The sequence below is a fragment of the Gadus morhua genome, chromosome 16, assembly GCF_902167405.1.
Source record: "Gadus morhua chromosome 16, gadMor3.0, whole genome shotgun sequence".
Lineage (NCBI taxonomy): Eukaryota > Metazoa > Chordata > Actinopteri > Gadiformes > Gadidae > Gadus > Gadus morhua.
In genome coordinates, this window is record NC_044063.1 from 10,753,956 (window position 1) to 10,781,177 (window position 27,222).

Below are 27,222 nucleotides of genomic sequence, written 5' to 3' on the forward strand. Positions count from 1 at the left end.
TCCTTAAGGTAAGTGGTTACAACCTAGGCGGAACACCCCCTCCCTCCAGAGACCACCGCACCAGGAACGTCCACTGCAGCCTTGGATCATTGCGTCGCGTACTTTTAGAAGAAATACCGTTTCCTAGCAGGACGTTGTTCGAAGCCCCCTCTCAAGTCTCAAGTCCCTCGTCTCCCTCGTCACCCTCACCCCCTCCTCCTCCCCCCACTCCCCCGCTCAGACGTACCACTCGCGGCGCGAGATCACCGAGCCGTCCATGTGCGACACGTAGTCGCTGTCCGTGCCGTTGTTGTCGTAGCAGTCCTCCGGCACGTAGGGGGAGCCGTTCACCGTGGAGCTGTGCACCGGCGGGCCACAGGGGTGCACGTTGTGGCTGTTCTTGTAGTGCTCCGGGTAGTACGGCTCGTCGCTGTGGCCGTCGCCCGCCCGGTGGTGGCCCACCCCCCAGTCGTCGTGCTCCTTGCGCTCGTTGGGGTACTCGGGGTAGATGACGTCGCCCCCGGGCTTGGGCTTCAGGTCCTGGCTGCTGCCCTTCCCGCCGCCCACGCCGCTGCTGCCGCCGTTGCTGCCCTTGTCGCCGTACACCTCCTGCAGCTCGTGGGGCTGCAGCACGTCCAGCTGCGCCTCCTTCTGCATGTCCGAGGGCCCCAGGTACTGCTTGGTGTAGTAGTCGCCGCGGAAGGTGCGGCGCTTGCGCATGCAGCACACGGCGGCCAGGACCAGCAGCAGCGCCAGGAACAGCACGCCACCCACCGCCCCGCCCACGATGGTGCCCAGGCTGCTGTCTGGCAGCGAGGCCAGGGTGGGCGAGGTGAGCTGGGCCCGGGCTTGGGCTTCCGTGCTGTTACCGGGCGCGTCGCGGTGGAGGGAGGCGGCGGTGGTGGGGGCGGCGGTGGTCGAGGGAGGGTCTGTACAGAGAGAGAGAGGGGGAGTGTGATGTTAGGGGTAGCATTGAGGGGCCGTCGTTGACGTCGGAGCAGAGACACACACGTGCGGAAGATGAAGATGGATAAGAGGCTGAACCTTGGGAACATTGTGATACAGTATCGCTGCAGAGTCAAAATCAAACGGCTGGACGAACAAGAGAGGATTTATTGAAAGATACCGCTTTGCAAAAATGGGGGAAATGATAGAAGGAGGGCAGTAGAGCAAAAGTGCTCAAGGCCATTGAGCACGAGAAAGAGAGAGAGATAGAGAGATAGTGAGAGGGTGAGAGAGAGAGAGAGAGAGAGAGGGCAATGACCCACTAAACGTGTGAGTGAGTAGTAGCAGTTATTTCCCTCTTTTCCTCCCCTGTGCTTTTAGAGAAGTCATGCGAGAAGACAATACTGAGGGGATCGATTGGAGGCTCCACCTTCAGACTCACCCACCAGAGACAAGCTGGGATGGGGAGGGACGGGAGGGAGGGAGGGAGGGAGGGAGAGGGACAAGAAAGGGGATAGACAATAAGAGGGATAGAGAGAGTCAAGAAAGAAAGGTGAGAGGATGAAGATGATGGAGAGATAGAGATTGATAGAGGCAAGAAAGAAGGGCGAGAGGATGAAGATAATCGAGAGATAGAGAGCGATAGAGGCAAGAAAGAAAGGCGAGAGAGGACGCAGATGAGACAGAGAGATAGAGGAAACAAAGAAGGGCGAGAGAGGATAGAGAGATAGAGAACGATAGCGGCAAGAAAGAAGGGTGAGAGAGATAGAGCCAGAGAGGTGAAAGAGAGAAACAGAGACGATGGGAGTGAAGAGAGTGAAAGACGGGAGATATGAGAGAGCGAGGGAGAGAATCTTTGGAGCAGGAAGGTCAGGCTGAGCATCTCCGTTCTATTAGTATTGACCCCCACTCCCTGGGACAGAAGCATCCTGACACCAGCAGTCTATCTATGGTAGGGAACATCAAAGGCCTGGCCACCGGGAGGTGTGACTGAGCACTCGGCAGAGGGCTGGGATCCATACGCCTCTCAGGGTGCCCACCATCAAACACTGCACAGCGGAGTCCCTCCGGGGCACTACGCCTTCCGGTCGTCTCGGAGCGGAGACTCTAACCAGCTGAAGTTAACCGAGTTGGAAGAACCAAAGACCCATGGAGGAGGGTGTGGTGGTTAGAGGGCTGCTGGGGTCCAAGGTCAATGGACTGAGGGCCCACTGAGCGCCTCCCTTTGTCAGTTGGTGTTAACCCCTCTCTAAATCTCCTCCGGCCTCGAACCAGGCCCTCGAGGGGGGGGGGGGGGGACGACATTGTAGCACACCATCTGTGTCCACGGAGCCGAGCGGCAGCCTGAGTTCAGAAGCCAACACCACAACGGGCCCAGGATGCAACTGGGAGGGCTGTGGGCTCCACCTGGCCCTCTCCACAGGGGACACACACACACACACACACACACACACACACACAGAGAGGTAGACACACACACACACAGAGGGAGAGAGCCACAGAGATCCAGAGAGGGAGAAACACATACACACAGAGGGAGAGAGACAGAGAGAGAGAGCGGAAAGAGAGAGACACACAGAGAGAGAGTGAGAGAGGGCGTGTGAGAAAGTGAGTGAGAGGCAGCATGCCATTGCCTGCTCATCTCCTCATCTTGGATATCTACAGAAAGCCAGGATAATTGCCCAGTGCGAGTCCTTCCTGGACAGGATGTCGGCCATGCTCTCCTGGAGAAGCACGACTCCAACACGGGGCCTCTAAACAGATGGGAGCCCAACAGCCTTTCTGGGCAGGGTCCAGCTGCCTCCCTCTCCTTCCCTCTCTCTCTCCCTCTCCCTCTCTTTCTGTAGCTCCCTCTTCTCCCTCCCTCTCCCTCTCTCTCCCTCCCTCTCCCTCTCTTTCTGTAGCTCCTCTCTCCCTCCCTCTCCCTCTCTTTCTGTAGCTCCCTCTCTCTCCCTCTCCCTCCCTTTCTGTAGCTCTCTCCCTCCTCTCCCTCTCTTTCTGTAGCTCCCTCTCTCTCTCCCTCTCTCCCTCTCTCCTTCCCCTCCCTCTGTAGCTCCCTCTCCTCTCTCCTTCCCCTAACTCCCTCTCTTGCTCCTTCCCTTTCTCTTTCCCTCCCTCTCCCCCTCCCTTTCTGTAGCTCCCTCTCTCCTTCTCTCTTCCCTCTCTCTCCCCTCCCTTTCTGTAGCTCCCTCTCCTCTCTTCCCTCCCTCTCCCTCTCCCCCTCCCTTTCTGTAGCTCCCTCTCTCCTTCTCTCCCTCCCTCTCCCTCCCTATCTGTAGCTCCCTCTCCTCTCTCCCTCCCTCCTTCTCTCCCTCCCTCCCTGTAGCTCCCCCTCTCTCTCTCTCTCTCCCCCTCTCCCTCCCTCCCTTTCTGTAGCTCCCTCTCGCCATCTCTCTCTCTCTCCCTCCCTTTCTGTAGCTCCCTCTCTCTCTCCCTCCCTCTCCCTCCCTTTCTGTAGCTCCCTCTCTCTCCCTCCCTCTCCCCCAACTCCCTCTCTCCTCCCCTTTCTGTAGCCCCCTCTCTCTGCTCTATCCCCCTCCACGGTGAGAACGAGAGGACCTGTGTGCCGGGAGGACTACGCGTCTGCACGCAGCAGTCGTTTTGTTTGGACATGGATTAAAAGAATAAAAAGAAGCGAAGGGGGAGAAGGAAAGCAGAGAGGGATGCAGAGTTCCTGTGGCGTGATGCACGTCTGAGACTGGAGCGCTGGGAAGAACCAGGCAGAGAACAGAGGAGCGCCGTAAGCCGGCCGGTGTCTGACGACCGTTTTGACTCATGAAACTGCAACTTGCCAAGAAGTGAAATCTGGGAAAGTCTGGGAAATCCTAGAACCCATCTCTTTTCTTCATTCCTTTTTTTTGGGGGGGGGGGGGGGGGGGGGGGGGGGGGGGGGGGGGGCGGTGATTTTCAACTAATCCTCCTTAAATACACAACCGCTCCTCTCTGCATGTATGCACTTATTTTTTTTCAAAAGGCATCATTTTAAGGGTGGGAAAATACCCACACACTCCATATGCGCACAAAGACAGTGTGTGTGCCTGAGTTTGTGTGTGTCGGGGAGACAGAACACCCCATCATTGTGTCCAACCCTGAAACCTGACCGTGAGGAAAACAAAGGGGCGAAACGGCAACACTGGTGGATGCTTTGCTGTGCTCGCTCCCAAAGCCAGCATGGGTGGCGAGGTAGGGTGGAGGAGGAGGTGGAGGGATGTACGTTCTCTTCCCTGTTGCCGAGACCACGACAGTGAATCCTTTTGGTATCGATACTCTCTCGCTCTCCCTCTCTCTCTGTCTGTGTCTCTCTGCTCTTAGGGTACAAGGAATGCATGAAAGCCGAGCAAGGCCGAAACAGCTCCATGGTGGCTTAGCTCGACTTGACAGAGGCTTATCTTACAGAGACAGACAGACAGACAGACAGACAGACAGACAGACAGACAGACAGACAGACAGACAGACAGACAGACAGACAGACAGACAGACAGAGAGACAGAGACAGAGACAGAGACAGAGACAGAGACAGAGAGAGAGGTCTACAAACATGTGATCCATGCAATTAACTTTTCACAAAGATATAAAATATCCCGCCAATGATAAGATGAACTGAGACGGAAAGAGAGGGAAAGAAAGTCGACTGATGGATGAATGGAAACTGATTAGAGGGCCAAGAAATTGTAATCCCACCTTGTATCCAAAGGTGGACGTCTTGACTTCGCAGGCCAATGTCGTTCAACACCTCGCATCGGTACACTCCAGAGTCGTTGCGGTCTAAAGGTCTGGTGAAGGCAAAGCTGTAGTTGGATATCACCACGCCGTGGGGCATCGGGCCATCCATCCTGTAAGAAAACCAAGGCAAACAGAGTCTGAATCTGGGTCATTGAAATATTACACTGAAGCCCAGTCACTCGAGATAAAATCGAAAGTCAATCCAGAGCAAATAGAATTTATGTTCCCAGTAGTAATTGAGAATCAATAATGGAGACGTTTACTGATGTTGACGAATAACTGCATCTTGACAGGTGATCCACATAGCGTGTGCGTGTGCGTGACTGACCTCATCCAGGTGAAGTTGCGGGCGGGGGGGTTGGCCTTGGCACCACATTCGAGGCGGACGTCCTTCTGGCCCACATACCAGTTCTTATCATCTCCCAGTATCCGCACCAATGGTGCAACTGTGTGAAACAAAAGAGTTACAGAGATGTTGAGAGCCCGGCCGCTAAATGATTGACTAGTGTGGGAGCTTATTCTCCAACACATTGGCACCTTTACAGTTTACTTTCTGGGGATTGGCTTAATATATCTCCTTTTACTATAGATTGGATTTGTATGTAAACGATACCCGTTTTCCTTACTGGCTTAAATAAAGTGAACTCCTCTTAGTTCACATGTGATGTGAATTATCTTTTAATATGCTGTTGTATTCTGTGTTTCGCCTGTTAGCCAGGGTTTGAATCCGTTCCAACCTATAAACCTCAATAAGGAGAGAAGGACCCATGATACAAGGGGGAATGGATATACGACTACAGGGCACTTCTTAATCAGTCAATGTGACCGCGGTGTGCATGATGACAAATTAGCCTTTTCATAAAACAAACAAAGTGTGATGGAGAAACAAAGCGCAAACAGGCAGGGCGGGCGGGCGGGAACGCAGCCAGGCCAACCCACAGATAACACCCCCCCCCCCCCCCCACCCACCCCCCCGCTCCCCCGTCTCGGGAAGACGACAGACGGCCGCGCAGACAGGAGGCTAGCAGCCTAGCGGTGGCTAATAATAAACTCTACCGCGTGCTGAGAAACAAACAAAAAGGCGACTCTGGAGCGCGGCGAAATGAACGCCTCCGACAGATGCTCTCCTGTAATAACACGCGGCAAACAATGACAACACAATATCCAATTTGTGTTGGGTTTTGATTTCCACCAGGACCCCCCGGGGGCGGGAGTCATGGCGGCGCGGTGAACGAGGCCTGGTGTCTCTGCGGCCGCTGACATTCACCCCCCTCTTGCCAAACCCAGAGATGATGCTTCTTTTGCGCTTGGAAAATAGCGCCCGACTTGATTTATTGAGCTCAGAAGCCCCTTACCTTCCGGCATTAACCTTGGTTTTCTGCATCCCCCCCCCTCTCCAAACAGCCTCCCCCCCCCCCACCGACCCTCCCACCCCTCGCATCGCTTCTGCTGCGCGCTGATCAATATTTCATAAAATGCCTTCATTAGTCTGCACTCACGCAGTCCAAACAGATCCTTTCCTGCGCGATGCCCGCCAAGGAAGCATGCATCGATGATTATAACATTAGGACGGCTCTTAAATGGCCCTTTATGGATGATGGGAGGGGGAAGGGTGGAGCAGAGCGTCCGTAAATCAGCCCATCGATGTGGGTTAATACAGATAAGATGGACTGAGTCTGGTTGGGCTGCACAGTGGCATGCTGCATTATAATAAACCTCCCCCGTCTCCTTATAAACGCTCAGGAAGCTTCCCCCTCCGACGGGAAGGATCCGACTGAAAGCTCGCGGAACCATCAGAGGAACCAGACGATGTATAATAGCTTTGGGTGCATCGTAAAAACAAATGATAAATCCATACCTTGCATTTTGTTTTTTATAATAATTCAGACACTTTTATCCAAAGCTCGTTATGTTCTTGTCAGGTCATTTGGAGGCAGGCAGGGGGAGTTTGGGCAGCCCGCCTTCAAATGCCAGAATACCAAGTGCCAACATTGGCAATCGAACCCGAAACCTTCAGGTGGGAGTCAACCACCCGCTAGCCAAGAGAACCCTGCCCGGATTATTGGATACATGATGACAATAGGGAGCGGCCGGGAACTTTCTGAATGTTGTCTATTTACCTCCCAGACTGGAGAACTCGACCTGCCGAGCCTTTGTTATAACATTTAACCCTTCTTCTCCAAGTGAATGGGCTGGTGGTCGGTGTTCTAATGCACCCCAGAACCTCTATCCAAGTCTCTTTATCCTAGCTATCTTTGTGGTATAAAGTGAATGGGTTAACCTAGCGATTGTTGGTGCTTTGCACTTGGTTCTATGAACTTCCTCATTGTACCGGCAGCGGTCTATTGCTTCACTTTCTAATGACAAATGACTTTGTTTATAATGACTTCTTTGAAGTAGCTTTGGATAAAGCGTCTGCTGAATGCCCTGAATGTAGCCGTAAATGCAGGACAGGGGGGTACTCACACTGCACGCTGAGCGCGAAGGGGATGCGGAAGTCGGTGGTGAGGGCGGGGTGGCGCACCACGCAGGTGAGGCTCTGGCCCTGGGCGTGGCTCTGCGGGCGCCACACGTAGTGGGCCTGGACGGTGGCGGTGCCGTTTGGCCTCGTCCTGCGTGGCCGGCTCCGAGCGGCCGTCCAGAGACGTCTCCCAGGACCACGGTGCGGCCGGGCGGCCCCGCTCCGCCACGCACGTGGCCACCACCGACTCTGCGTGCGCCGTCCAGCAGCGGGTGGGGCCCGCCCGACACGTACACCTTGGGCTCCACTGAGGGGGGGGGGGGGGGGGGGAGGCAAGGAAGACGAGAGGGGAGGAGGAGGAGGAAGGGGCACGAAAAGGCAAAAGGAAATTGAGGGGGAGAAGATGGGAGGAGAAAAAGGAGAAGGAGAAGGAAGAGAAATGGACGGAGGAAAAGATGGAAGAAATTTGAGGTGGAGATGGAGAAAATGGGAGGAGAAAAGGGAGAAGTTGGGAGGAAGAGGAGGAGAAATGGCGGGAGGAGAAGATGGAGGAAATTGGAGGGGGAGAAGAAGGAGAGGGGAGGAGGAGAAGGAGGAGGAAGAGAAATGGACGGAGGAGAAGATGGAAGAAATTTGAGGTGGAGAAGATGGGCGGGGGAGAAGGAGAAGATGGGAGGAGGAAGAGAAATGGACGGAGGAGAAGATGGGAGGAGGAGGAGGAGACGTGAAGACAGGAGCAGAGGAAGAGGAGGAAGAGCAAAAGGGTTGTGGAGATCAGGGGGTCAGGAGACAGAGGTAGAGGGGATGGAAAGAGTGGAGGAGATGTAGTAGAAGATGAACATTGATCTTAAACAGTCTATGGAACATGAATAAATAATGACCATCATAATGCATGACGAGACGTGGAGTGGACTTCAACACACTTAAACCACTAGGAAAGAAGAGACTTTCTAAATATCGTCACATTGGTCTTTATTAAAATGCATGCGCAATGCCAGTCCATCTTATAGGGGCCCTTTACCGGACACTGAAATGGATGGTGCTGTTGCGTATATTGTTGTACAGCAAATATAAATGGTGCATTAGTAAATGGAAATGGCAAGAATACCATCATTAAACTCTCGTACTGTAGCAGCAACACGATCCATGAACACCCTTCATTATGTGTTTCACGCGCACACACACACACACACACACACACACACACACACACACACACACACACACACACACACACACACACACACACACACACACACACACACACACACCACACACACACACACAACACACACACACACACACAGTAATCAAACAGCCCAGTGTCGGCCTGTATTCAGCATTTGACACCCCAGTGTCTTGTACTGAGGGGGGTAAGGTTACCAACGTCCTGCTCAACGACGATACAAGCCGGCGTAGTATTACTCTGTCTTCCTGGGGAGGACTCTGGATAACAGGGGATTCAGACTGAACACAGATTCTCCACAACAGGGAGTCACAACAGATCCATCCCAGGCAGGAGAGCGGGCGAGGTGTAACGCAGATCCCCGATACCTGTTGCGTGGGACGCTACGATGAGGCAAGGCGCTTTTCCTTTGTTCTGACGCTACAGAGTAAGATGGTGGGGTAGATTGTTTCATAATAGGCAACCTGTCCAGTCAGCATTTATGCCCGAGAGGGTTTTATTAGAAGGGGGGGGGGGGGGGGGAGCAGTTCAAACGAGGGGCTGGAAGGTACCATGGGAGGAGAGAGGGAGAGAGCTGCATAGGAAATATTAACAGAGTTAACATTGAGTACACCGGCAGAAAGCTATCTCTCTTTTCCATCAGTAGACTTTCTGGACGATTTGTTCCATTTTCCAGACCCATTTGTTTTTAATATCGCCTTCCTGTGGCACCGTACCACTGCCTCCCTAATGTGGACAAAAACCTCCAACAGTTGTTCCACTAACTACTAACCGCACACACACACACACACACACACACACACACACACACACACACACACACACACCACACACACACACAACACACACACACACACACACACACACACACACACACACACACACACACACACACACAGCGAGTCATCTGGCAGCCTGCTCCCCGACCAGGCTGCGCTTCAAGATACAACAGCGGACCCTAATAACCCCCGACGTTCCTGCTTCCAAAAATACCGCGCGCCTCCGCCCACGCCTAGCGGAGGGGAGAACCTGCCCTTCCCAACCCTGGGTCTCGCATTCCTTAAATCACTTGGCTCTTCGGTTTCTCCTCCACACCCCCTGACCTAGGCACACCCACCTCCTACTCCTACCCCTACCCCCCCCATCCCCACCACCAACTCCACCTCCATGCACAGTAGTGGCTCTATGTTGGGACGACCTGGCGGGGTGTGTTGCAGAATAAACCCCTCACATGACGTGTTCATTTAGGGGGTGGCGGACCTGTCCGGGGAGGTGGGGGCCCTGGATGGGTGGAGGAAAAGCTAGAGAGTGGGGTGGGTGGGGGGAAACGACTGAATTGGGCAAAAACGATTTCCTGTCCAGCAGCGGGGGAAAACCGCCAGCTCCGGCCCTTCCCCGCCCACCTGGGGCCCCGGTGGGATTGGGCCCTCATCTGTGTGCAACTGAGGCAGCGGACAGGACCCTGAATGGATGTTTCAACCGTTTTCCTCCGCATGCAGCGACAGATGGGGCAGTCTCACTGAGTCTGTGTTTCTTAAAGGGTCGATGTGATTTATGTTCCCGCGTCACAGCGGTTCTGAATATAAAAGGGCTTTCGGTGTCGGGCTCAGCAGGATTTTGCCCTCCCTCGCCATGCAACCGGTGTCCGCCCATGTCATGACTCGGCGGAAAAAAACAACGACATCCTCATTGGAATACAGACTAATAAGCAGAAATAATGTAGGGAGAAGGAAAACACACTGACCATTGTTAACTCAAGGAGTTCAAGTACCTCTCAGAGTGGGCGAGTCATTCTCTGCGACATTGGTTCCACTTGGATATCTGCTTCTGAAGACTACACTGTGCACAAAACGTGTTTTCCCATGAACTTGTTCACAGAAGGACATCTATATTGGTTCTCATTCACAGCAATATTTTCCTTCGTCAAATTTGAACCTTTCCCCTATTTCTTGTAAATTTGCCTAACAAATCATTGTTTCCGCAGAATCAGCACGGGCAGAGATGAACCTTAGTGCATGCCTGACACTTGTTGCGAAACAAGGGTCAAAAGAGTTTACACCAGATAACGGTTTTATGTCAGATTGTTTAAAAGTGCAACGGAATCACGTTTCTTCTGAGATACATTCATCAATGTTCCACGGATGTCCCCGACTGCCATGGTCTACTCTACGGGACGGGGTTCTCTGAAGTAAAGCTAGGGCTTAACTAGCATAACAAACTGTTAGTGCATGGGTCACTGCAGCCTAACCCATGTAAAGAAAGCTCTGACTTTGTTTTGCTAGTAGATATAAAAAGTATTTGAGTTTGTAGAGGGAATACCACAGGTATGCATGTAATACATCTGAATAAATCAATTTAATATCATACCAAAAAACAGCCGTGTTGGTATCTTTAGGTATATTCGAAGCCCGTACTTAACAACTTCAAAAACACCACATGGACGTTACCACAATCAAATTGAACTGAAAATGAGAACATACAAATTAAGTGTTTCCGTAGTCTCTTATTTCAACAGCAATGATTCACTACAAAAAATAACTATCTGCCAAACAATAAAAATAGATTTTAGCTGAGATAGCTGTCCTCTTTTCATATTCTGGACCATTGCGGTGTGCTGTGCTGGCCATTCAATTTCTTAAAGTAAAAACTCTTACAAAAGGAAGAACTGCATAGACGTGCTCTCCTTTCCTTATGCAGTACTTTCTCTTCCTTACAGGAGCGTTAAACTGCTGAGATCAGACACTGACAATTATAAAGCTCTGGTGTAAAAAAAGAAAAATAACACGTCTCCCAAGGACTGCTCGGTTCCCACGAAGCAACTTTCAAGAGAGCCTTCATATTTCAAAACATAATGCATCTCGTATGCATTTCAACACAACCGTGGCTCAGAATCACGAGTGAGCGAACGCCTAAGTATAAAACACGAACGAGTGTGTTTGTGTGTGTGGAAGACCAGGGGCTGTGGCCGCGAGACGACACCGGGCCTAGTGACGTCTGACTGAACTCTGGGCGCTCCCAGACACCGTGGCTGTGACAGTAGCACTTAATGTAGCCGCTCATTAGTCCCCAGAGACAGCCAGACTCTCCGGAGGCACAGGGGAATCTGCTGTGTGCGGGGCAGCCGCCAGAGCTCACGGACGCCATCCGACCATCAATTCAGGAAGACGGGGCGTGGAAATTCGCCCTGACCACAGGCTTTACCGTTCAGCCTCCAAACAAAAAAGAAAAGACGTTTCCTGTGTCCACATGGTATGGTGAGTGCCTTACGGCCATGGTGTGGGATATGCATTATGCAATTGTATACAGTCGGCGTTGTTGATTGACTCGGGGGTAGGCTAAGAAAGCACGGCATTTTGGGGGTATGCCTGTATGTGCAGTTTTGTTTGGATTAAGGCTGGGAATCTGCATAGAATGTAGCCGTGAATTTGGCAAAGACCAGCGTTATGAATATTTATAGGGGACACTGAAGCACGCTCGACATTATTCAAGGGGACTCAACAAATCAGTAGGAAGACTCAGTGCTCAAGGGAATTCTTGCACTTTGTAACCCTAAAACAAGAGCCAACTTTCTTTTCTTTCTTGGCCGTGAGACAGTGAGATGAGTGAGGAGAGTGGGACCACCGGGCTGCGGGGATTATGACGTGGGTGACCTCTGGCCAGGTAGACGTCTGGGAGCTGGATCACTCAGGAGAGTGCTTTTTCCCTCCAGGGGCGACAGTCCCAAGAATAACTTTCTACTTACCTGCGTCTGGGGAGGCCCTAGTACCTAGTGCTACATCTATGGCGCTCCTCGTGACCGGTACTGCACGGTGATTAGTTATGGATCACATCAACGTGCTCACTGGTGTGCACGGCACAGTTAAAAATGGACGGTTGGTTGAACCTATGCTCATGTTTACATGAGAACGAAAAGGTTAAGCCGAGTTAATCTCACGATAATAAAGCTATCGACTTTACCAGACAAGAGTACTTGGGAGATGGGCTGTGTATTGGGTGTATACGTTCAAACTAGGGGTGTGCATGGGTTCACGTGTAACCGGTTAGTAAATCATAACCGGAGAAATAGGAAACCGGTCAAACAAATGTTCTTTTTGCGATCATTCTGCTCGTGCATCCGCCGTGTTGATAAACAAATTAACCCCCTATAGCGAGGCTGCGGCCCACTTTAAAATAATTCATTAATTAATAAAAAAAAACAGTTAACCGCGTACACGAAAAAATCGTTTAACCGTTTACAATTTTTTGTAACCGTTCACACCCCTAGTTCAAACTATTGCGTACAATACTCATAATTTCTCGTTGAATACAGTATAATTACATGTAATTAGTTTACGCAACACTACCATGGCATCTCGGGGACAATGCATCCTGAAGAAGTACAAAACAACTCTTAGTGGTGAGCAGAAATATGCTCTCCCAACAATAATCTCCAACTCTCAAAAAGCCCACCCGCATGAGTACAATTGTTGAGTGGACCGACATTGTTAGCAGTGAGGAGCACCCAACAGTCAAGTTGTCAGAGGGGCATAAATCCTACATACCTAATACATTAACGGTGGTGGACGCCTGCGTGTTGCCCAGCGGGAACGTCGACACTTTGCAGGTGTAGGAGCCGATGTCGGCGAAGCCGACCCCCTCCAGGATGATGGTGGCATCGTGCACCGAGGCCGACAGGAAGGAGACGCGCCCGGCGTACTCCTTGGAGATTGAGATCCCGAACTCGGGGTTGTACACCGCTATCGTGATGGGGCCCGAGCGCAGATGGCGCTCCCAGGAGCTCTGGGTCAGGTTGGAGCCCACCTCTATCTTGCATCCCAGGGTGATGTTCTTCCCCAGCACCGCGTTCACTTTCTCGGGTACGATCACTTGGTTAGCGCTCGCGCCTGCGGAGAGGGAGAGGAACAGGAAGGAGATCAGACGGAGGAACGGCGCCCAGCGACCGAATCCAGAGTTGGAGTTCGGCGGGGCTCGGGTTACTTCTGATGTTGTCTTATGGTGACATCACAGACCGAACTTGAGCTCCTCCGGTTTATTTTTTCTTTCAACCGAGATCCAACACATGCAAATGCAGATGAAACAGCTTTACAGGGGCCTACTTATTACACATGCAACACATTTTCTGTAGACAGAGGGGAAAACATGACTGATAGCGTTGCAGTGTTCAGAAAGATTTCTTTACAAATCAGGGTTTAGTTTAAAGCTTTTGAGAAAGTAGCTCAGCGCCTGAAGAGAAGATTGTCTTACTGCGTGAAATGTAAACCCATCTGCAACCAAAAGCCTAGGGTACATGAAGATAACCATTCAAACTGTTTTTCCGTAGGTATAAAAAAGGCACTTTGTTTTGAACAACACATTTCGCCCCCCTACCAAGTAGTGCTCTGTGCTTACTTGTGCAGTTCAATCAACCTACAGCTGCGCAGTGTGCCAGAACACAGGCCTGCAGTACGGCCTTCACAGCTCTCCCCGAAGGTTCTCCCTTGCCTTCTAAAAGCCATGAAGCCCCCTCCTTGTGGTGTTCCACTTTCCATCCTAATAAGCAACACACATTCTCCCCAGGACACCCAGACACAGCCTCGGCTAATTATCAGAAGACCTTTTAAAGCAGGATGGGAGGACGCGGGGGGGGGGGGGGGGGGCTGCTCAAAAAAAGAAACCTGGAACGAGATTAAACAAAGCGTTCAATTCGAACCGTTCTTTCTGCCTCGTTTTACAAGATCCTTAATCTGAGTCAGTGCCCACCGTGGGTGTATTTAGACATGAAGGAGAAGTGACACAAAACCTGCAACATGGAGGCTTAGGACTTGGCTCTGAGTCCTGGCTGCCGTCGCTTGGCTGAGGCGTTCAGCTTGAATGTAGGACAAAAGGATGAATGTGCTGGGTAATGGCGGTCTGCATGGCCCTGGCATAAAAATAAAAGCCTTCAACTAAGATCTATTTGGGAGGCAACCCTCTAAGGCGTGTGAATGATGGAGATTTGTGTTCTTAAACACTACATGAAGCTACTAACCATTGCTTTGCTAGCGTCAGACGGGTAAAATGTCGTATAACAAAATAAACAAACAGCTCAAGAAACAAACAGACAACCGTGGAGATTGATCGCACTATCTCAGCAAGTAAAACATCTGAAATCCAAACTGAGATGCATTACAAGTTGTGGTCAAAGTCAAAGAGATCGTTTTTTCCATCCATTCCAGAGAAACAAAAACAGGCGTTTTTTTTCTTTCTCTGGCCATAGTACAAATGAGTCACGGATGCCTACATATAGACTCGTGCCTACACATTTACAACATGCTGTGTGGCTATGAGAGCTTTAATATGACTTCACCGATGCATGGGACTCCCATTAAAAACGGGGGCTTTTTCAGTTCTACACCGAAAAAGGGGAAGTGAAAAACTCTAAACGAACTTTCAGTTTTGCTTTTCGTCAAACAACGAACGTTTTGCATTTCCCTTAACCCTTCGGTTAAGGGAAGGGGAGAATATTTAGGAGACTTGAATATCTCTCTCTAGTACCTTACCTACTCTCCAATGTGTATGAGGTACTCTGAAGCTTTAACAAAGTGATCCACTGGCCCGGTATTTTGGGTCTCTTTGGCGTAAATATGAGTGGTTAGCCACAGCTATGCTAGCTCGGTGAGTGGGAAATATAGCCAAGTAGGCTGAGTCTCCCTGAGCTCCTTTTTGACCCCTGTAATTTTCGTCATCACACACACACACACACACACACACACACACACACACACACACACACACACACACACACACACACACACACACACACACACACACACACACCACACACACACACACACACGTTGTCTTCCATGTTCAGTTGTTCACATGTTTGATTCCGGGAATTGAGAGATTCCAAAATCCCATCAAATGTTTTTTCTGTAAGGTTACTTCTATATGATCAAGCTAAATACGGCTATGTATAATATGAAACTCATGTTAAAGCTGAAAGGACAAAGCTGGCCCATTTTTCCTATTCCTGCCCAAAAACAACAATCTTTCCTCCTGCCACTATTGTCTGTTTAGCGACTGGACCGGCTTCATTCACAAAGACTCCCATTGTTGTCTAAAAAACACATTATAACAAGTCACAGAGCTGCATTATTGCTTTGGTCAGCACAACTCTTCCCTGCAATCCCCTGGAGTCTTCACCCTTTCCTGGAGCCTTTTAGTCAAGAGTCGGGATGGGTTAAGTTAATGCACATGGTCTGTGGGCTACGGGACCAAGATTGCTTCCTCTGTTGAAGATAAACACGTTTGAGGGAAAAACAACAACAAAATGAGAGTCCACGCTCAACTTATTTGTGAGAACGAAATGGTCACAGCAAAAAACCTGTGACCATATTGATTTGGAATAAGTTGTTTATTTGCAGCACAGGCGAGCAGCAGTGACAGCCACTGGTTTGACGGACAATACAAGGAGAAAAAACATTTCCATTTTTTGTTGTTCCAGTTGGACTGTTGACAACAAGGAACGTAATTACGTCATTTCGCTCCGACCTATTAACCTGCATGGATGTCTCTGGCTTACATAAAAATAAACGAGCCTATTTTTAAGTCGACAGAAAGTTGAGGACGACTGCCTTTCTATTTTTGCCGGTCACATTCGATCCGGGACATCTTCATACCACCCTTGAATCCGAGGGCCTTAAAGAAACTCTGTTACTACGTGCTTGGCCACAGCCCTGAGGGGGGGCCCTGGGATTGCTGCAGGTCAGGGTCGAGAAGGCCACACATGCCCCTGTTCTGGGCCCTTTGAAATGACAGCACAGCTGCTCCCGTGCCCACTAAAACAACTTACTACTCCTACTACTACTGAAGACACCTAGCATACACGAACCCCTCCCTGATCGGCGATACACTTAAAGCTAGGCTCAGCTAATACAAAAATAGGCTGCGGTAGGTTACAGCGAGAGCCCGCCAGGAGCGACACATAACAGAGTCACGGGCCGTCGTGGCTTATGTTGAGGGGCTGCCCACTGACACGCTTGGCATGCGTGACATGTCGCTGATGGGGCCAGACACGTGTCGTCGGCGCGGCTCGTCTTCGGGAACATGCTCCACATACTCCCACCGCTACCTGATCCACGCTGCGCCCGACCAACTGCCCGGGACGGGGTGTCCGCCTCACTCACCCCGTGTGTCACCTTTCGGACCCCGGTCAAAGCGTAACAAAGAAACCAGACTCCCGCCAAGCTATGGTGTGTTTGCTTTACAGTAGACGTGTAGGCCGGAGCGGAGGGTGAGGGGAAACAGGGAGTGGTTGGGGGAGGAAGTGTGTTCGGTGTGGCCTCCACCCTCACCATTAGCGGAGGGGAGACAGATGGTCTCTACGTGGGATACCTACAGCCAGGAGGAAGGGTGGGAGTCAAAGGGTGGGGAGTTGGCGTAGCTTAACCCGGACGGCGAGGTACACAGCCAGAGCACAGCCGCTATGACCCATAGAAATGAGTGTCTGAAATATAACATGCAAACAGAATTAAAGTAGTGTGTCTACAGATAGGGTGTAGCGCGCTCCCTTTGGGACTTTAGCAGTACGCTTCGGTTATAGACGCGGCGGGACAGTATATTCATCACTTCCTCACAACTCCACACAGGGCCTCCTAGGATTAGCAACACACAGGTGTTCCCAATCATAACAAGGGAAATGTATAAATCTACACCCCGAGCCAAATCATGTATTTTTCCCGATGTTCTAGGCATTCGTTTTGTAGTATTTATTATCAATACTTTACAATGTACAACAATCACCCCGGGATCAGGTGTCCTCTAACAAAGAGCCGGATGTTCCCAAGCTTGCGTTACAGATCGTTTAGAAGTGGATATCCCTACATGTTGCACTCTTGCCCTTCTCCAGGAGAGATTTCTGTGAAACCCCAGGAAAAGAATGAACTCATGGGAGCGATGCGTTTGCCCTTTGAGCAAATGCTTCATATTTGTTTCTCCCCACTGACATCGCTAATTGCGACAAGCTGGGCGGACGACGCAATGGTAAATCAAAACCTTCCTCTTTGCCTAGCGACCGGCTCAAACATTCGACGCTGGCCCGCTTGACGAGCCAAAATCTCCACCTACCCCGGGCTGACCGAGCCTCCAGGCCCGGCTCTCCCAACTGAACCGTACTCCTGGAGAGATCCCACAGGAGACTGAGCTCCATGTCGGAGCAGTCTGGGAAAGGACGGAAACATTTGAGGCCAGAAACCTTCCCGGAGCAACAAGGATGGAGAAAAAATAAAAAAAACAGCTTCGCATGACATGTAAGAAAGTCGTAGACAAACTTCATGAACTGATTATTGTATCGAGCTGCACCCAGGAACGAGGAGCGAAGACCTCACGGCAGAAGAATGCAGACGTGAGATCGAGCTCTAGGCGGTGTGGTCGAGGTCTAGAGAGAGAGCGGAAACTGAACATTGAAACTCAGCGACACAAAGAGAAGGAACTACGTAACAACAAGCATGGAGGAAAGATGAACAGATTTCAGCAAAAGGTCTCACTGGCTTACTTTCAGTTCCATAGTACATTGGGAAATGAGAGCATAATGCAAATCCATGAATTGGCTAGCTCCATAGCTTAGCAATCACAGTTAAGTACTGGCCTTACTGGTAGAATCACACATAAAATCACTGGTAGGCCAATGGTTTAACAGTCTAGACTTTGAGACCAAGGGGAGACATTACATTTCTCCAACTTTAACCAAATAATAAAACTCTTGTAATTATGTTTTACCAGCATAATTACGAATTGATTTCTATAATTAAAAAGACACCTAACGCTTGTTAATCATATATATTCTAACCAGAAATGACCAAAATGTCACAAAGTGTCATTTAAAATTCTTTAGGAGGTGATGAACAAAAATAATTGCAGGAACAAACCGCATCTTTAAAAACGGTTCCCTCAAACTCTATATAGTGTGAAACCTCTTGAATGCAATCTAAAAGGCCATAAAAAGAGGGAGGGGAAAAAGACAATGCCTATATTGTATACCCTTAAGAACCCTAGCATCCCCACCAGAGGAACCCATAAGTCTGTTCAAAACAATTTAGAGGGCAGTTGTTGCCAAGTGGCCCTGTTGGGCTGCATGGCCAGTTTATGGCGTGACTTTATCTCTGGGAATATTTGTGCAGTGTGAAGAAAGCCATTAGTCCTGACACCAACTCTAATCTACCCCCTTCCTTCCAAGCATTGTGAGGCTGGAGGGTGCAGGGCCGTTCCAGCCTCGTTAATTCACGGCGGAGACAAACACGGGTTGACAGGCCACTGAAAGGGGCCGGCCGGGCTCTTTCACATGTCATTCGGCCCACTTGGGAGACCCCTGGCTCACTGCTACCAGGCAGGCCCGTGTGTCCGTGCCCCCTCTCAACAGTTACGTTTAATTAAAGAGCAGGCTTGAGGGCAAAGCATAATCAAACCAAATCGAATCACTGGTGTTAAGGCGGCGTCGGTAGCAGGTAGCTAACGACTTACCGTGGAGTGTACTCGGAGTGAGCTAGTGTGCGAGGGGACCCTGAAGAGCGACAATGTCAACCATTGTGTGCCAAAGCAACACAAACATTCCTGCACTGCCCTGCCGTGTGGGAATTCACTTATTGTTGGTGCTGCACGCTGTGTCGGGAAATATATCTACACATGCTGGATCATTCTACTGCTTGACATTGTTCAAGAGCAGACAATGTATGCATTTTATATAATTATATTTATGCTGTTTATAACATTTTGAATATTGTACAGGAGAGCATTTTTTTCATTTTTTTGTTACAAAAAGCCTTACATGCAAAGGCTGCTGTTGGGAGCCCCTCACAGGGAAATGGACCCATCTACCCGCCATGCGAATGAGATGACGGAGCATGTTCGTGTCCGCAGTCAGCGTGGTGTGTGTGTGGGGGGGGAGGTTATCGCACGACTCAATTAGAGCCCCAGTGCATGAAAGCCCTGACACGGTACTGTGAGGAGAGGCCGCTGCCTTGTCACCCTGGTGGTGTTGAGATCTGCCCCGGCGAGGAAGGGTATCCCCCGTTGAAGAGTGCTGGCTCATCGTGTCAAATCCTGAAGCCTTGGCTCCCTGCTTCTGTGAGGAGGAGGTTTCAGAGGCTGTAAACCGTTCCCTTGGCTCGTGAGCTGACAACCATGAAATCCTGACGGCTGCCGCGCAGTAACACCATAAGCCAGATAACATGGAAAAAACTGGATGGCACAAAGGCTACTGACTCTGGGGGGACAATGGAATTTTTATGGATAATGAATAACCGTTTCATTGATTTAATTGCTACCATTTCCTCACATTAGCAAGTTTGGCTGAGTAAGACCAAGAAGGCATTAACAGCTGTTGTACAGCGCAGGATATCATAATTTCCAAGTTAAACTCACACTGATAATAAAATGTCAGCCCAACAGTAGCCCTGATGCCAGCAACAGCCATTGACACTTGCCCCAACAATCGCTCCGTGAAAGCATTTCATCGTAGGTTTACGTTCTACGCACAGAGCACCCCCAGCCAACCACATCCTAGCTCTTAAACAGCTGGGTGGAGGCAGGGCAGAGAAACGGGCTTCCCCTCAAACCACTCTCCCTTAAAGTGTAGGCTATTGCCAGTAGTAAAAGAGGTCTAAAGAAACAGAGCGAGAGCCATACAGAGCCCAGAATCCCCTGAATCAACACTCACGGAATGGACAGTGCACTTGTTTCTTTCCCACACTACTTGACAGAGAAAGAAAACAGAAATGTCCAATCAGAAATGTCTTAAACAGCAAACCCAGACTTTCGCTCAATCTTATATTCGTTCAGACAGAAATAGATCCCAACCTCTGGGGAGTGGGTGGGGCTGACCACAGAGAAGTCTCCTATGCTAATTATAGACTGCAGTTCCCCTGGCTTGGACTAAATGGGCTACTGTACTTTCATTAGCCCGATCTTTCCTAATGTCAACATGGTCCCCCTCTTACCACTCAGACCCCGAGGGAAATCTGATTTGTTTTGCTGGACGATTGTTCCCATGATTGTCTCGTGTTCATTTTCTTGTATGATATTATAAGCCGGTCAATGTCAAACATTGTTTTCATGCTAAACATTCATGCTGAAGAACCTTGTAATTTCTATCAAATAACTCATAGTTACCATTAATCTTTAAACCAGTAAAAATGTGTGTTAAGCCCCTAAAAAAAAAGTATAACAACTTTTGGAGGACATTATACTATTATGAATAAAAATACCTTTTCATCAAAAAAGAAAAAAAACTTTTAAATCAAGTAAACAGATGACCAACATTTTGTAGTAATATCGCTAAACAATACTATGCTGCATTCATTTTGGGAACACCTCATCCCATCCTAAAATAACTAGTATGGAGGGAAATGCCAAGGCTAGATGACAATTAAAAACACTTGACAAGTCTTACTGCTTATTGCAGCAAACACCACTTCCCAGCCACAGAGGAAGTCAAACCAGCTCAAACAAAAACAAAGCCTCTGCACTATGTGTACTCCAGGCAGCGGCCCATAAAAACAGAGTTTGGTCCGGCCGGCGTTTCACGGTCCATTGTGCTGGTCAGAGGGAGTTTACTTTCTCGCCACTCCCAGTTCAACTGGGGCTCGACCTCTCCCTGTTCCTGAAAGTATTGTTGATTTGGGGTCAACCCCCTACATTGACGATCTCTTAGAACCATAGGTCTTTGGTGAGTATAGCTGTTTCAATACCCTCAATACCAGAATCCTATTCCTTCTCCCAGTAACTGTACAGCATGGAGTGACATAGAACAGAACAGTGAAAGGACAATAAAGTTCGGTAAAAACTAAACAGGTGTCACATCACATATATTCAACATATACTCTCTCATCAAGTGACCGGTTGTTTATGTTTGAAAGGGTGTCTTTGAATACATGCATGCGATATGTTTAATGTGAAATAAAGAGTGTTATATTTGATATTTGAGTCTTGATTAGATGTAGAATGAGTTCAGGATAAAACAGGTCAACAGCACTAAATATGACCCTTATTTGGTGATCCTAGTCAAACTTAATATTAAGTCCTATAGTGTATTATTTGAATGTAATGGCTCGAACCAGACTGACACATGTACATTCTTCAAATGGACTAGTGCCCCCCTTGGGAATCCAATGTAATCCAATCATCCAAAATGAAATATTACAACTGTATTTTGAGCTTTAAATAGCCCTGGCCACTTATTTTGTTATGATCCCTTTCACAAACCAAGCAGCAAACGCAAAAATAGAATCAAACTCACTGCAATGTTTGTCCGTTGACCTGCTATCCATATCCTCTCCATATTGCAAAGAGGAACAGCTCTTTATATGTTATGTGCAACATAAGACCCCGTTCAAAATTTTGTAAGCACAAACCGAGAACAAGCAATGAAAAGTTGTTGATTTACGTCGGTTCATACACACATTCACACACACCGACGGCAGAGTCAACAATGCAAGGCGACAGCAGGGAGCAGTTTGGGTTGGGCGTCTTACTCAGGGCTAAACTAGCAACCTTACGGTTACAAGTCCACCCACTCTACCTACTGAGCTAAACCGAACGCATAAACACAACACACAGACATATGAGTGTTGGAGTGGGCCAGCAGTAGGAACAGGGATAGCTAATTTGGCAGAGGTCCAGCTTTGATATGGTTGTGGAACATACCTAATAAAGCAACTGCTGCAGTAATATATTTGAAGTACAAGGCAGGGTCACAGAAAAGCAAACAGGCCATTTAACGTAATCCAACCGGGATTAAGGTTTGTTTGTTTGCTCTGGTTTTAGTATGGAATAATTTCTCACACCATGCAAGATTATGATTATTCATCCCAAAAAACGTGATAATTCCCTGTGTAATTCCTAAATGTATTAATCAGAGTCAATAGCAAGCGCATTGGAGGAGTGCAGTTTAATTTCAATATTATTAGGCTGCAGTACAGCCATTGACTGGCGAGCAATAGGCTATATGGAATAACTTACTCACTTAAAAAGTATTCAGCACAAAATTATTATTAGCAACACTATTGATATGCTGAGGTGACCCATTGATAAGACTACAGCATGTGAACGCCTCATTAGCCCATGACTCTAAACTGCATCAAATATACGTTTGGCTGCTTCTTATTTACAACTGCATCCTTCAAACACACCATTTTAGATTCTCAAGTTTGCCTTCAAGTGCTGCGCACCTTGAAAAAGTAATAAGACGGGAACCTGACTTCTTGTGCTGCCTTCTTTCTACACTTTGGGGCTGTCACACTGTAGCAATGCAGTATTACATCCTGCATTGCTACAGTGATGTTATGTTGTGGCCCACAGGCAACCATACTACTACATAGTCGATACAATATATAGTACAGACCATAAGACTGATGTCAAGGGAGACTTACTTTGCCAGAATTGGCATTACCAGATAAATAAACCTTTACCTAAATTACAGCACCATATTAATATTCTCTGAACACGGAGGCCCAATACATTTTACAGCACTGATATTAGTTTCATGTTCAACCAAAGAAAAATAACTCCTGCTACCAATATATTTTCTTTTAAAAAGGGTATAAAGCATAAGTGCAACATTAAAAAGGTTTCCAATGTTATTAAAGATGTTAACTGGGGTAAAGCTTCTTCAAGTCAATCTGGGTGTTCTTGGGAAAGCACTAACCGGCTTCCCTTATTGTCTAGAGACAGTACCTAGTAGAACAGAGAGGGACTTGTGTGTCTAGCAGTTGGATGGAAATGGGCACAAAAAGATAGGACTGCAGGTCAGCTGTTAGCCTTAACAGACACAGCTGCAACAGTATTATGCTAATAGATGTTAATAGGTGTATGTGTAAGCCTTTGTATCTTGTATGTGTGCGCCTGTGCGGGGATCACCACACAGACATTATGGGCACTGTTGGCTGTGTGTGCGTGCGGAATGAGTGCTTGTGTCTGAAACACTAGTAGCATCACGGCTGTCAGCTTGTCCAAAACACACCCTTACAGGCCCGGGTCGAACAAGTGATACGTGGTTAAACAAGGCTTCTTCACCTGTTTCCAGTAGCTCTCTCTCTGTGCGTGTGCGTGTGCCTGTGTGTGTGAGAGAGAGATTGGCATATAGGCCTGGTGCCACTCCACAGTGTCTTAACGTGTGCTTTTAAATCATTCATGCAATATGATCCACGTTTACAGTGGAAAAGAACCAGCATCAAACTGGCCAGTAAACTGGTGTTAAAAGGCTTTTATCTCTTCTTTCACCGTAGGAGTTAGCCACACAAATATCTGGAAGCCATTTCTACCTACCAGTTTTATGACTCAACTTCTCAAAGATTTATTTTCCTGACACAAATGGGTGCAATTACTCCCTTTTCTATGGAAAATCCATCACAGGAGGTTAATATTTTTGTTACCAAAAGAGGTTACATTCAGAGGTTTAAGAAAAAAGAAACCACCCACAACCGCCCACCAACTGAAACATAACGCTTCAATCGACACTTGTGACACCGATAGAAACAGGCTAGTTCACTATTGGAAGTCATTAATGGACCATTAGAGCTGCATCCGTTCTCAAAAGGGAAGCAACGCTCAGTACAATCGACAAATGGTACAAGCACCACAAAAACACTCAAGTGTTTTTTTAAAAGTTTTCCATTTGTTTATGTACAAACCCAGTTAGCGAAGAGTTGTGACGGGCTACCATGCTAATGTTGGATTGGGGGGGGGGCCTCATCAAACTATAATGGACCACCACCACGGAGCATCTTTCCCGCCTCTCGCAGTCACATCTGTCCAGGGGTGGTGGATGCATCATGCAGGGTGTGGCTGAGCAGGCACAGGGTGGAGCCTTAGACCAACACAGCCTTTGTGGTCACAGCCGGCGTACACCCCGCCCCCAGCGCCCAGGCAGACACCATGTCCCACTATAAAGCAAAACGCTCATCTGCTGATGGCCGCCGCTCCAAAGGGGGGGAGAACTCTTTTAATGTGATGAGGAGGTTTCAGTCTGCAGCCCCAGCGGCTGCCGAGATTTAAGTTCAAATGAAAAGGATCAGAGCAAATCATCCGATGCGAATCCCAGCTGCACTTCCGAAAAGCCACAACCTGTTTCCTGAACAGGTTGTGGCGGAGACCTTTCTTGTTTGGATTGCAGATGGCTACAATGAAAAATGTAACGTCACCGTCCGTGGCCCCCCATCACTAGATTGGAGTCTTTTCTTGGTTAAAGTGCATTTAGTGAACTGTGATTTCCAAGGCAAATTATTAAACCATCAATTGGTGATCAGTCTGTCGTGTATCCAAATCTGGAAAAAAGACTTGGCCATATCCCAAAGATTCATTATCCAAAGGAAAGCTGAATCTAGCATGGATCAATTTGCATTAGGATTGTATTAAGGATTGTAGTTGTAGGTAGAGAGACGCATTACATGGTAAGAGATCAAATCTGACTAAAGTCTACTTGTTTGCTAATTGTTTTTCCTCTCATCCATTTGTCTTGACAGTGTCAGGAGACAACTCCTCCACCTGTTCCTAACTAAACACAAGGACATATTAAACTGCCCTGATATGCTTCAGCTGCCATGGGCTCAAAGCTATGACCGGTTAAAACAAGAGATGGCAACCGACTGTTGCCAATAGCACATTACTGACCTACAGTAAACTCTTATTAGGTCATAAGTCATTTGAGTCAATTAACCACTTTTTTTGGGGTCATCTATTTTTGGATTCAGTCTGTAATTTGGGATGTTCTATTACTACATTATTTATATTGGGAATCATAAAGTCACGGAGTAGAAGCCACCCAACTATGGTTTTCAATTACAGACCTCAGAATATAGCCACGCCCTGCAATGATACCCTCCTCACCACCCTGGTTGCTACAAAGTTTAAGATTGCAGAATGATAAAAATACAAACAGTGGTACGTGTATGAATACATCATCCCACTAAAGCCCCAAACGCACTAAGTTCAAAAGTAGTATTTCGATTATAAAAATATCCACTGGGTAATGAATAATTAATAATATTGACTTGATTATGTCACCATGTTTATAAAATATCTTCACTGACGATCTGTTTGTGGTAGGATAGAGGGAGAGACAACAACAACATTCGAAGAGCAAGGAAGGGATTTCAAGTAAAATCTGATTTTATCGTCTTCCAAAAGTTATACAATAATGTGTTTATGTAGGCCTGACATTTGTGACATCAATAAGTGAATCAATCGAGGCCTATATGCTGCCCCATGGGAATCTGAGCATTCGGTGTGCCCTGTCCCATCCTAAACAGTGACGTATGGATCACCTCCTTGTGTGACCGATTGAAAGGTAACCTGGCATGTGGCCTAACTGCATGTTAACATCACCTCCGAGGCTCTGCAGTGGCTTTCCTCAGCCCAGTCACTGAAATATGTCTTCATTTCCCTGGCCAGGAGGCCACTAATGCACATGACGACCCACAGAAACAATCACCTTGCCTTGAACGCTCTGCTCGTCATAGGGAGCCGAAGCAGGAACACGTAACCCATTGCCTGAACAAACTTTCCCCTTGGCCCACGTTATCCAATAACAGAAATAGGCTGCATAGCTTTTAATTTATATTGGACTACCGTCGTAGAGAACACATCGATTCGTGTGGTATATTGTGGATATCAACTTTTTTTTTCTTCAAATCATTGACACATGGCCATTTCAGTCACAGTCACATTCACCTCAAACATGCACTTTATCACCATGCCAACATGGGGCAGGGTCGTTTTAAAAGATACCCATTTAGATACAGCGCATAACTTGTAAATAACTGCAGTGGCCGAGTTGGGTGGGACGACATTCACCAGTCACAGCACGGGGATACTTCAATGGAAAAAAATAATCAAACTCCCGTCCGCACTCACTGGGGTGTGTGTGGCTAAGGGTCGTAAAGCAAACTACTGGCACCCACATCCCACTGTTTCAGTTCAACCAGCATCCCAATGTCGTGCACGGAACAACAACCCCCGATTGCTTTCTGGCTGCAATGGCTTTTAAAGCGGGCTAGCCGCGGAGCCAGCCGGGCTGAACGGGAACGTAGCAGCAGCGCTCCACCTAGCAGCACCGTGACTGTTAGCAGACCAGTAGCTCCCAAACTAACGGTAACGTTAGACCCCCACCAGCACTACAGTCCCTTACGGCTTTAAGTACATCGGGGAAAAGTGTAAATGAAACAAAAACAACTTACATGTTAATCCGCATAGGATGAAAAGTAGCGTAAAGGGTAGCGGTCCGTTTAAAGGCAAAGTTTTGTTGCGCGGCAATCTTTTCTCCATGGTTTCTCCTCCCTGTGCGCTGTGGCGCTTTAGCTCCCTGCTCCTCCTCGGTCTGAGTCTCTGCTGCTCGTTGGGAGCACTTCTCCATAGCGACCGATGCGCGTGGGCCGTACCACACTCAACACTTTACATGCGAGCGGGCGTGAACGCGCAAGCAGCAACACGCGCGCGCGCTCGCATTACACACACACACACACACACACACACACACACACACACACACACACACACACACACACACACACACACACACACACACACACACACACGCTCCGACAAACACAATATAAACAGTAAGACCATTTTTGGTACATGTAGTTTTATGGTGCATGCACAGAGAAATTAAAACGTGCCGATGATTATAATCTTTTTCAATCAATCGAGGCAAGAATTAAAAAGACAACCCCTTAACATTGATTTCTATTTGTCCTTTATTTTCTCTTCACAGGTGTCCTTTTTTGTTTGAAAGGGCTGCATTTTGTTCTTTGGACAGATAGAGGTGAAGATAAGTGGACAGAAGAACTGAATGTGAAAGTTAATATAAACTGTCAGGATTTACACTGCAGTGAAGTCACATGACAAATGTCATGGGGAAACGGGGAAACGGGGAAACTGAAATAGTTTCCCCGTGACTGATTTAGCAAAAGGGAAC

General features: G+C 48.4%; 1 protein-coding gene across 1 annotated transcript; it reads right to left on the reverse strand.

The window, feature by feature from the left end:
- Positions 1-6: 6 nt before the first annotated feature.
- nectin3a (nectin cell adhesion molecule 3a) lies at positions 7-26,469 on the reverse strand. Its single transcript, XM_030381132.1, is given in 8 exon segments — positions 7-908; positions 4,606-4,757; positions 4,976-5,093; positions 7,114-7,249; positions 7,251-7,358; positions 7,360-7,415; positions 12,836-13,177; positions 21,547-26,469. Coding segments are annotated over 8 exon segments (1,635 nt in total). The 5' UTR covers positions 21,578-26,469; the 3' UTR covers positions 7-216.
- Positions 26,470-27,222: the final 753 nt, after the last annotated feature.